General features: G+C 38.2%; 1 protein-coding gene across 2 annotated transcripts in view; it reads left to right on the top strand.

Annotated features, from left to right (window-relative positions):
• The window catches only part of IMMP2L (inner mitochondrial membrane peptidase subunit 2), an 845,195-nt gene extending 832,962 nt beyond the window's left edge, over nucleotides 1–12,233 (top strand). For both annotated transcript variants that reach the window (XM_046669026.1, XM_046669027.1), the window contains exon 7: nucleotides 11,793–12,233. In XM_046669026.1, coding sequence (XP_046524982.1) covers nucleotides 11,793–11,930 — 138 coding nt within the window. In that variant the 3' untranslated portion in view covers nucleotides 11,931–12,233. The remainder of the gene's footprint in view (nucleotides 1–11,792) is intronic.
• Nucleotides 12,234–12,485: the final 252 nt, after the last annotated feature.

Here is a 12,485-nt window from a genome sequence, read left to right as displayed (position 1 = left end):
CCAGCAGAGTCTGGGGCATCTTCTATAATCAAGCGCGTTAATATTTCTGCAGCAAAAATTATCAATAGACACACAGCGTGGGATAAATAAAGACTAAAATTTCATCACATTTCAGGTCAGATTTTGCTTCTAGAGAGTTACAAAAAACTTTAATTTTTTTGGAGCCCTTTGGAGTGTGGATGGCAGATAAGGTATTGTGGGCCTGTACTACATCTTCAGGAAGGAAGAAGTCTCATCTAAGGGAAATATTCCTGGATACAAGCACCCTTACTCTTGTCAGTTTAGGGAGGAGGAAGATAACAGTGTCGGTTTTTTCTGGATGGTGACGTGTTCTCATAACTGGCATTGATCGTAGGGTCCCAGAGGGAGGGGGTGATGGAAGTGCTTCATTTCCCAAAAAGCAAGCTTTCCCATTGTGCCACCACTGCCTCTGTGCCTCTTACCTTATCTGCTGCTGCTTCCCATCTATTCTAACCTATTGCTCCATTTTTCTAGAGCCTCCCTTCTACACTCCTCTGTTCTTATATATTTTTTCACTTATTAGCTTATATCTTAGGAGTTTTGATTCTTTTCTTGCTTGCCTTCTGCATGTTTCTTTGGCAGACCCTCATACTCCTCATTGACCTAAATAACCAAAGCTTTGCTCTTATTAGTCTGTCTTTGAGTAGATGCCAGTCAGTGCTTACTTAGAATGGAAGCAGTCTCTGTACCTGTCTTTGTTTAGAGGACTTATGGATGTCTGCTCTATGTGCCTAGATAAGCATCTTGGGAATGTGTGTGTGGATGATAGGCCCCTACTGTTCTCTTTGTGACCCTTGTCTGCTGCATCAAAAAGTGTTGATGAAAAATTCAAATCTGTATATGTTAATCCATGTTTAAAAATAAAGTAGGTAGTATCATTTCTATTCGTCAGTCTTTTTTAAAATATATTTCTCATAATATTTTTTTAAGTGAAACTGCTTATTTTTCCATATGATATTTGTTTTTGCCTGCCTTTATTTCTAATTCTGTTTGATTTACTTAGACCACGCGTCTATTTTTGTGAGAATTTGCAAGAAAGCTAACTTTTATGCTCCCTGTTAAAGGAATTATTTTGCTATTCTCACCCTCTCTTTGTCTTTTAGGTTGTTTTTAAATACATGTTCTTGTTGTTGACGTGTAAAGTTGACATTAGCAAAAAATGGTGACCACAGAGGTGGGGTCAGGAAGGTAAATCTCTGTGTTGTCAGGACTTTGCTCTCTGTTAAGCAGAGTACCACCAATGCCCACTATTGAAGCTGACCTTGCTCTGTCTCTTCTCTGTGTAAGTAAAGCATTGTTCCACCCAGTGCTTGACTACACTGTGTTTTCCTTGGTGACTCTGATACCAAAATGCAGTGGGCAGAGGTGTTTGGACTCCTATTCCTGGTGGCTGGCGTTGTGATCATCTTTGCTACCCTCCCTGTAGTTGGAGTCCCTCCCCTGAGATTAGTAACCAGTGCATGGTGCCCTACTCCTTCAGAACTGATAACTGGTGCATGGTACTCTGCTCCACACTTTACACTTGCAGCATCAGGTGAATGCATGGTACCAAAGCAGAGGCTGTAAGTGAAGTCCTGTGTTTCTTCTTAGTGGCCTGCTCTCTATGTGCCACTCCCAGCCCTGGTCTCAGCAGTGGTGACTAGGACAACATCCCTCTTTTTGGTATCCTGGTCCAGAAAGAATTGGAGCACTTTGTCAATATAGCACTGAGAAGTATTCCCTGGCTTACAACGTGAGGAGATTGATGTTGACATTGTATTCTGGAAAATTTTAGTGTGAGAAGACGACAAGTAGCCAGAATGGTGATCAATTACCCAAATAACCACTGGGACTCATCCCAGGAGACTGAGGATCAGTTGTAATAAGTTCCTCTTCTCCTTGTTATCGTTCATTTCTTTTGACGGTAAATGGTAGTCACTAGAGGCAATCCAAACCAATTTTCTTTGCCTGTGTAATATATTTAAAAAGTTCTTAAGGTGGAGCAAATATATTATAAAAACTTAAAATCTATGCATTACATATGGATGTGTTCTAAATTCCATATTGTACCTTTTAAAAATTCTTTTGAGACTACATCAAAGAACCATATCACAGTTCTTCGGTAGGACTAGTTTACAGTCAATCCCTTGTGGCATGTCATCCGTGATTATGGAAGCTCTCATGTCACTTAATATTGCTTTCTAAGGAACTATGGATGTTTCTCTTAAGGTAGGTTAGAGAATTTCCTTGATACCTAGGTCATAAAATATAGCATTTCCAAATTTAATCTTTCCTCCTAATCAACATTCACTCATTCAGCAAATATGTATTGCTGACAAGTAGTTCTGAATGTTGTGAAAACACTGTGCTCATTTTTAATATAGAAAAGGTAAGATATAGCCTCTGCTCTATGAAATGTTATAGAGTCTAGATTATAGACCAGAAATTGGCAAACAACTCGCTACATATTTTTGTAAATAAAGTTTTATTGGAACAAATCTTCTGTTTACTGTTGTCTGTGGCTGTATGACCTGTGAGCCTAAACTATTTGCCCTCTAGCCCTTTAGAGAAAAAAAGTTTGCTGACCCTTGCTATAGACATGTAAACATAAATCATTAAATAATATCATAGGAGAAGCAGGACATTACAGTGGAGAGCAGCATGAATTTTGAACCATGCTTATTTCAAATCCTGGTTCTATCATTTACTAGCCTTGTGACTTTCAGCATATAACGTAGTATTCCTCAGCCTCAGTTTCCTTTTTTGCAAAATGGAGATAATAATATCTATATCACATGTTTAATGTGTGGAATAAGAGAGAGAATGTCTATGTAAAGCATTCAGAATATGACAGTCATGGAATATTCTCTGTGTCAAAAGAAGGGGATGACACTTAGGTAGGATGACCATATGTCCTAAAGTCACTTTCATTTATGCCTATTGTCCCAGCATAATTATTAATAGCCCCCTTCACTCTCAAATTTCCAAATTTGGATAATAAATTACATGGTCACACTATGCTTAGAGGATTTCTTAAAGTTCCATTTGTGATTATCTCATTTTAAAAGATGAAGAATCAAGTTTATTTAAGAACCGTAAGTACTGTAATAAGAAAGTAAAAAAATGATTACTTCATAGTGGTCCTTACTGACCTAACCACGCAAGTGTTTTGGCACCCATATTATACTTTGTCTAAACAAGATATGTTTATTAACACAATAGTAATGTTTCCTAATTCTCATGAAGGAGACGTAGAAGTACATAAGCCAGTGAAAAGAAAATTGGTTTTCTGATGTGAAAACCTTACAACAGCTGGCCCAGTGAGGAGTGAGTCCTGCTTAGGATGATGAAATAGGGGTAAATCTGGGGGAAGGTAAACTGAGACAACCGAGCCTGATGATGGGTGTGGCCACCACTGTGCTCATTTGGATAAGACATCAGGGCCTGAACCTCTGGTTTTCTCTTTTAAATAAGCACCTGATGGTAGGGATCACTGGCAGACAAGTCATGGTCCACTAGGGGTCATTACCTAGTGTGCACCACCAGACTTATACGTTCCAAGAGAAAATAATTGGATTGTGTCTGTATAATCCCCTGGGCCAGAAGTTGAGAGGTTGTGCTAAATTTCCTTTTGATGTACTTAGGAAAGGGACCAATATGTTTTAGTTAAGAACCTGATGGTGGGTAGATGCAATACCAGGCCATGGTTCCTTGGGGTAAACAGGAACAAATGGATAGGAGTTGGGTGGCTAGGAAGGTCTCCATGGAAAAGTTGGACTAAATTGAGTTTTACAGGAACATTCCAGGGGAGAAACTAGGAGAACAGCAGTGATGAGAAGCAAGAAGGTGGACATGTCACGTGCTGTTGGGTGTACTATGGAGAGGCCCTTAGAGTAGAAGGCTCATACTGAGAAATCATGGAGATGCGTTTGGCAAGATTCACTTCTGGGAAGGGCCTTGGATGTCAGATTTGAAAGCTGACATTTTTTTAAGCTTGGAGAAATCAGTACTTATTTAAAAACAACACTCTTCCAAGTTTGGATATTGTTCCAGTTTGATTTGACTTTCAAAACTAATTGTAAGTAATTTAAGATTGTGAAACAAATATCATCTGACTTCTGCTTTGTTTATATGGAAATTTCTTCTTATGCTTCTAAGTAAATTCATGAGAGACAGCTTTTATTTGCTAATAGTGCATGTAAAATGTGTTTGTATCTCTTTTTTAGAAAATATTTTAATCAAATGAACTTGGGAGGTTTTGTGCTTCATCTCGTTTCTCACATTGGTCCTCTTCTGACTCTGGCTCTAGTTTTTGTTCCCACTGACAGTTGTCTTCTTTCTTCCTTAACTTCTTTCCTGTATTTTTCCCTCTTTCCTACCTCTGGACTCTTGTGCTTTCACTTGTCTTTGTCTTGTCCTTGCAAACCCTTCCTTCAAGAGAGGGTTCCTGGAGCCAGGAATCAGAAGTGTTCTGTAGACCGTAGGCCTATGAGAAACAGGTGGAGGGAAGCAGAGGAACACACACCTCTGCGCCTGGCACCTGAAGGAAAGGCTGGGCTCATGAAGGTTGTGTCTACTAGATGCCAAAATAACTTCTCAGTAGAGCCAATTCAATCAAAGACAGGCAATTCAGTGTAAATTTAGTCCATGTGGTCCCTTGGCATGTGTGGACAAAACAAACCAGTTGACTGATGGCACTGATCACTTTCCAGCCAGTTATTCTGGTGTTTCCTAGAGCAGAGATCTTGAAAGACAGGAGCAGGAATATGCAGGGGTGTGTACAAAGATCCCCTGGATGCAAAGAAAATAAATTGGAACTTTGGATCTGAAAATAAGAATTTGAGCTTTACTAATGTTTGGTTTTATGTAGTGTTAATACTATATATATATAGATAGAGAGATATAATTTTTAAATGTATATATATATTTTAAATATATAAAATATATAATTTAAATGTATAAAATTTATAAAATTTAATATAATTTAAATATATAAAATATATAAATATATAAAATATATATTTTTAAATATATAATTTTTAAAAATATATAATATATTAGTATTTATTATTAATTATAATAAATAAATAAACAATAAAATAGATAATATTTATTATTTATTAATATATTAAATATATATAAATTTTAAATGTATAAATATGGAGTTAAATTCTCAAATATTTTTGCTGATAGGGTACACAATCAAAATAGTTTGGTGACTGTTATTTTAGATTATTGATTCCCAATCTCAAGCAACAGAGTTGTTGTAAGAGGCCCAGTAATACATGTGGATGGATCTCTTTTCTCATTTAGTAGATACTAAAAATACAATGATCTGCTAAGGGTTTATAATGGCTTATTTAATATGTTTGTGTTTTAAAATTTATGGTTGTGGCTGGCCAGGTGGTGTACTGGTTAAGTTCGCACGCTCCACTTCAGTGGCCTGGGGTTCGCAGGTTCGGATCCCAGGTGCAGACATACACACCACTCATCAAGCCATGCTGTGGCAGCATCCCACATACAAAATAGAGGAATATTGGCACAGATGTTAGCTCAGCAGCAATCTTCCTCAAGCAAAAAGAGGAAGATTGGCAATAGATGTTAGCTCAAGGCCAATCTTCCTTACCAAAAAAAAGATTTAGAGTAAAAGTGGATTTCTTATGCCTAAAAATGTGACTCCATTGAAGGAGACACAGTAACACATGGGACACAAACAAACAAAGAGAAGGGAGAAGTGAGTCCAACAAAATATTAGATTGGTTGGTCAAAGTGTTTAACCTGTTAGAAAATTATATATGCTTAAGCAGCTCTTTTTAATAACAGAAACATTTTTCTCTCTTCCTCAACTTGTTCCTTTGTTCCGCTATTTTCAGTGAGATTTGGGACACCTCATGGCACTGGCTTCCAGCACAGTCTTCCTTTGTACGCCTGTCAGCATTAGTTTGCTAGGGCTGCCGTGACAAAATACCACAGACCGCGTGGCTTACACAGAAATTTTCTCATGGTTTTGGAAGCTGAAAGTCCAAGATCAAAGTGTCAGCAAGTTTCGTTTCCTCTGAGGCCTCTCTCACTGGCTTGCAGGCGACTGCCTTTTTGCTGTGTCCCCCCACAGTCTTGCCTCTGTGTACATGCACTCCAGTTGTCTCTGTCTTAATCCCCTCTTCTTATAAGGACCAGTCAGCCTGGATTAGCGCCCCTCCCGCCCCCAACAACAGCCTCGTTTTGACTTAGTCACCTCTGTAAAGGCCCTGTCGCCAAAGACAGTCACATTCTGAGGGACTGGCGGTTAGGACTTCAACATAGCCATTTCGGGAGAACGCAATTTAGCCCATAAGGTGCATTTCTTTTTGATAAATCTAGTGGTTTCAGGAAAGTATGTGGGACCTAGCAATATCAAGATGCAGTATGATTAGGGGTAACCATATCTTGATTTGTCCAGGACAGTTTCATTTTAATGTTATTATCCTGCCTTAATTGAAGTGCCCCCTTTGACTGTCAGAAGTGTCTCAATTATGTGTTTTGTTGGATGATAAGTTATACGGTTCTCCTGATGCAGCGGTTCGAGACCCAGAGGGCGTGTATTCAAGTCTTAGCTCAAAAAATAGATTGCTGCACCTAGGTTTCCTCAAATATGACGTGGAGGCAAAAATAGTGCCTGCATCACAGGCTTATTGTGCAAATCAGATGAGTCAGTGCGTATAAGTCATTCAGAACATTGCCCTGCATCTAGTAAGCACAGGGTGTAACAGAGTAGGCAAAGATAAGGGGCAATCGATTGTATTTGTCGGGTGTGATGGACAATTTTGCATGTCAACTTGGCTGGGCCTCTATGCCCGGATATTTGGTCAAACATTATTCTGGATGTGCCCGTGAGGGTATTGGTGGATGACATTTACATTTAGATCAGTGGACTTTGAGGAAAGCAGATAGTTCTCCAGTATGTGGGTGGGCCACAGCTAATCACTTGAAGGCCTGAATAGAACAAAAGGCTGACCTCTCCCAAGCAAGAAGGAATTTGCTGCAGACTACCTTTGAACTTAAAGTGCAGCTCCTGGGTCTCCAGCATTACTGGCCTTTCTCATCAGATTTTGGACTCAACAAGTCTCTACAATTGTGTGAACTAATTCCTTAAAATAAATTTCTTTTTATATATATATTTTCATATACACACACACACACACACTCCCTCTATCCTATTGGTTCTTTTTCTCTGGAGGCTACTGCCTAATACAGTGTTGTGGAAACCAAAGCTGGACCTGAAGCATAACTTTTAATTTTTAAAAAGTCCATTTATTTCTGGATTGTTATGTCCTCCTATATTCACTGTGCTCTTTGCATGTCTGTATACATACCAATAAAAAAAGAAAGATCCCTGACAAGACAGCTGAGAGTGAATAGGCACTTTCTCTATGTAGTTGTCTCAGTCTTAAAAAAATACCTAAATTTTGCATTCTCATACCATGCTTTTAAACAATATTGATATTATCCATTATGAGAATTTTCACCATTATTCATAATTATAAAGATGGATTATTTTTCCAGGAAGTGAGACTAGTATCGTTAGCAAATATTTGGAATAAAAGAATCATAGGTTTTTGTAAAACGAGTATTGATTTTTTTTAAAAAAATGGAATCACTATGTCAAACTAAGCCACAAAACTAGGAAGGCAAGCAGATAGATTGGCAAGAGTTCAGCCAAGTTAAAAGAATGGCAAATCAACCTTATGAAAAAAGTTAAACAATTTGGAAAAGAAAATAAAGGTTTGAAGAACAACCGAGTAGCAGCTATCAAATCTAAAAAGGGTTATTGTGGAGGGGCTGGAGACCAGCTGTTCTCTCACTCAACTGAGCCCCGACAAGAGCGAAAATAGGTAAAAACTGCAGTGTGACAGATCATTTAGATCTAGGCTCCTGGCAGTTAACGTGGTTCCAATGGTTACTTAGGATGTTCCAGAATATATTCAAGTGATTGCTTAAAGTTGGTTAGGTTCACTTTTTCTGGGTGTGCAGCTAAGTGAGAAGTTCAGGTCTAGAGTCCCAGTGGGGTTAATCAGAGTCACCTGGGGGTGGGGTGGGGAGGTTTGGAAAAACCACAGGCTCCATTTCTATGAAGTGATAGGAAGTGGTTTCCAGGATATCCTGCTGAGACTAAAAGCAAGGTGCAAAAAGGAATATATAGTATTCTAAGTATGAGGGGATGAAAGGGGAAATAATAATCTATATGTATGGGTATTTGTGGCTTTTTTCAAAAAACAAGAAGGATAAACCAGACACTAATGAAAACAGTTAACCTATATGGAGGTAGTATGGCAGGTGGGAATGGAACTTCTCTGTGTGTATTTTTTGTGTTAGTTTCCTATTGCTGCTGTAATAAATTACCACAAATTTAGTGGCTTAAAACAACATAAAGTCATTATTTTACCGTTCTGGAGGTCAGAAGCCCAATATGGGTCTCACCAGACTAAAATTAATGTGTCAGCAGAGCTGCATTTATTCTGAAAGCTCTGGGGGATAATCCATTCTTCGCCAGCTTTCTAGAGCCACCTGCATTCCTTGGCCTGGCCCCTTCCTTCATCTCAAATCTCTCTCCCAATGACCCTTCTGCCTAGCTCGTCTTCATTTAAGGACCCTTGTGATTACATTTGGGACCATGGGATAATCCAGGATAGCCTCGTTATCTTAAGATCAGCTGACCAGCAACCTTAATTCCCCTTCCCCTGTAATGTTACACAGTCACACCTTCTGGGTGTTAGGATATGGACATCTTTGTTCTGCCTGCCACACCTTTTCAGAATAATGTTGACTTTTGAACTATGGAAATGTTTATGTATTCAAAAATAAAATTGAATCAAAAAGGATAACAAGAGCAAACTCTAAAATTGAATACAAATAGAGACAAGTGAACCTAACTGTATATCAAGTAGTAACATAACTGCACTAGGGAGAAATAAAAGAATGAATTCAAATAAATTTTGAATATAGGACTCTGCCAATACACCCTTAAAGTGAGATCTATTTTAAGGACCAAAGTACTTGCAAAGAAATCTTGATTTTGACTCAGTAAACTTGTTGCTGGTAGTAGTTACATTATGTATACTATACTCAAGACTATTGTTTGTATCTTTTAGGATAGTGTAAATGTATTATTGTTGTGTGGAGCCAGAGTGCTCACTATAGGAGAGGGGAGGTAGAAATATGGAATGGGGGCGGGTGAGGGAGAACTCTGTGGTTTAGGTTTTCTTATATGTATCCCCTGAAATGTGATAGAACATTGACACTCCCCAGAGCAATGAGCACAGCTAGGAGCAGATCTTGGTTTCTAAAGAGCATTCCTGGGTAAAAGAAACCAAGGCTCCTTAAAGAGACGTCTGATTTCAGGTGGAACAGGTATAAAGTACAAGGTAAGCCAGCAACATCTGGTGGTGCTAAAAAAGTAAGGAAATGCTCAAAGACCGATGGAGACATGCCCAATTTAGGACATTCAAGCATCAAACAAACTAAAAAATAGTAACAGATTCTGAATTTAAAAAGGAATCTTTGATATTAAAAAAAGAGGCTTTTGAGGTTAGATGGGAAAGCACTTTTTTAGAGAAGAATGAAAGCTAATAAAAATAAAAGATATAATAAATTTGGGAAATACCTATTGTGTAATCCTTGGTGTAATCATTGTTTCAGGCAGGATCATCCATGAAAGTTGAAACCATTAGACGGTTTAGAAACCGGCTTCCTTCAGAGAGCAGTGAGAGGATTAGATGAAATGTTATTGACATACAGAATATTTACCCATCTCAAAATATCATCCCACAGATTACTTATTAATTGTAAACAAATATTTTTCATTTTGTAATGGAGAAATCTGGTCAACATCACCTTTCTGAGGTGATCAAACTTCACAACAATGGGACAAACGGATATTTTGTGCCTCCTGATGTGACAGAATGGGAAGAATGCAATGTCAACTATCTAGTATTCTTGCCAAGAACATTTAACTTGAATCTATTCAGGAGGGGAAAAATCGAGCAGTTACAGATGTAGGATATTTTACAAGATGGAATCCAGATTAAAGTAAGCGACATGTAAACTGAAGCAAAATAAGGACAATTATGATGCAATTTGTGATCCTTGATTAAGAATAAAATAGCTATAAAAGACATTGGGACAATTGGAAAAATTTGAATATGGGCTGTAGAATAAGTAATATTATTGTATCAATATTAAATATGTTGTACATAATGTATTGTGCTCATGTAGGAAAGAGTTCTTAGGAGATATGTGTTGAAGTATTTAGGGGTAAATTCAGCATGATGTCAGCAACTTTCAAATGGTTCAGAAAAAAAGTTCATGTATACAAATACACATATATGCACACACATAATAAGAACAAACACAACAAAATGTAAATAACTGGTGAGTTTTGACGAATAGAGCTGTTTTTTGTACCGCATTTTCAAATTTTATGTAGGTTTGATTTTCAGACTAACAAATTGAAGAAAATTTCCTTTATTGCCTCCATGGACTTTTTGGTACCCCTTGGGCTTATTTTATTTGTATTTCAAGTTATTGTGAAGGTTTTCTTTTCTTATTCTTCTTAAATGTGTTTCTGGTTATCTTTTTGGAAGTCTCTCCCTTGACATCTAGCTCTTTAAGTCTCTGGGCAGTGTGACTGTTTGAATGCATATGCTAGTAGATAGAAGAACTTCAACGAAAGCAATGTTGTATGTTAATCTCTGTGGAGCTCCAATTTGTAGGAAAAACATTTGAAAATAAAATGGACACATAGTATCTGGTTTATAGTTGGCGCTCAATAAAATGCACTAAATGTGAGTGTTTTGTAAGCCTCTAAATACCATTAAAATATTACCTGATAGTTACAACAACAGCACCCTCAACGAGAGACACACATTTCCAAGCCCTGCCTCGGACCTGTTGAAGGGTAACTGAGGGTAGGGCCTTGAAGTGCCTTTTAAACAGGTTTGCTACATTCTTCTGTACTCTGTAGCTGATGTCTCTGGGGGCCCTAGGATGTCTCTCCTTCTCAGGGCTCAGCCTTAGGTCTTCCAGGAAAAGGTCCTCCCCTTGCCTTCTCTTCCATCCTGGTACATCTCTGCCAGTGGGGGTTCTTTGCCATCTGCCATGATCTTTATGCTTGATTCTGTTCCCTCGCTTCCCATCCCACCGTGCTGGCGTTCCCATGGTTTTCTACCTCTCTCCACGAGCGCTAGCTCCGTGTTGCTCAGTGTACTTTCCATGGAGGCAGCCCACCCAGTCTCACATCTAACTCTTGCTTCTCATCTAACGGGTGGGACAATATTTTTTGCAAAGTATATTTTTTCAAGTCTCTCTGACTTTTCCACAAAAGAAAGTCTCTCTGAGATATCACAAACTCTTTAGGAAATTCTGAGAATATAAACCAGATTTATGCTTCTGAGGTTTATGTAAGCAGGCTAATGGGGATAGTGGTTAGCGTTGTGGACCCTGGAGTGGGACTGCTTGGCCATGCAGCCAGTCTTCCCTGCTTGGTAGCTATATGACTTTTGGCAAGTTCTTTAACCTCCCTGAGCTGAGTTTTCTTATATGCAAAATGGGGATTATATCAATACCTACCTTAAATAGTTGTGAAGATTAAGGGCATTTACACGTATAAAATACCTAGAAAACTGCCATGTAAGTGTTTACTATCTTTGATCATCGTATCTCTCCATGGAGTATCAGATCTGGATCAAATTCTGTTTTCGAAATATGATGATCCTTACAAAATAATTTTTCTTGTTTTGTGTCTCTCATGGGTTCAGGTTTCCCTGGGACTTCTCCATGCCCATGCTACACATATCCTGTGGCCTCCAGAGCGCTGGCAGAAATTGGAATCTGTTCTTCCTCCAGAGCGCTTGCCAGTTCAGAGTGAAAAGGAATCACTGCATGGGTCTCCCTGAGCTGCTGACATTGGAAGGATGCCACCACCAGTCACCGGCAGAGGGATGGAGAAGAGGAACCTCCGAAAAGGGCAAAGCTTCCAGCAAAATGCTGCTGTGCAAGAATATTTCTATTACATTAAGATCTGTATTATTAAAGAAAGAGTTTTAAAAATTTAAACAGTATTAAATAGCACCTGATTTTGTGATACATTGTAATACCCTACTGTTTAACGCCCAAAAAAATTCACATCTTTGGGAATATGAAAATTTTATTCCCATATGTTTTATAGGGAATAAATTTGAGATTGTTATGCATACTTATTCTCTTGATTCTTGGGTTTTGATTTTGGTGCTTGCTGCTGAAAAGATATGAAAATTAAAATTTGATGGAAGTAATTAATTTACTCTTAAGATAGAACACAAAGAAACATATTATGTACATAGTGATGGGAATTATGTTGCAATTGACAGTATCTAGAATGCAATGACTGCCAGTTAGGAAGAACAGTAAACTGTGATGTAAAAATAAAACAGGTTCGTTCAGGCATCTTTTGAGTGTTTATCATCTAACCT

Source organism: Equus quagga, chromosome 8, assembly GCF_021613505.1.
Source record: "Equus quagga isolate Etosha38 chromosome 8, UCLA_HA_Equagga_1.0, whole genome shotgun sequence".
Taxonomy (NCBI): domain Eukaryota; kingdom Metazoa; phylum Chordata; class Mammalia; order Perissodactyla; family Equidae; genus Equus; species Equus quagga.
The sequence above is the reverse complement of the archived record's forward strand: the minus strand, read 5'-3'. Positions and strand labels throughout refer to the sequence as shown.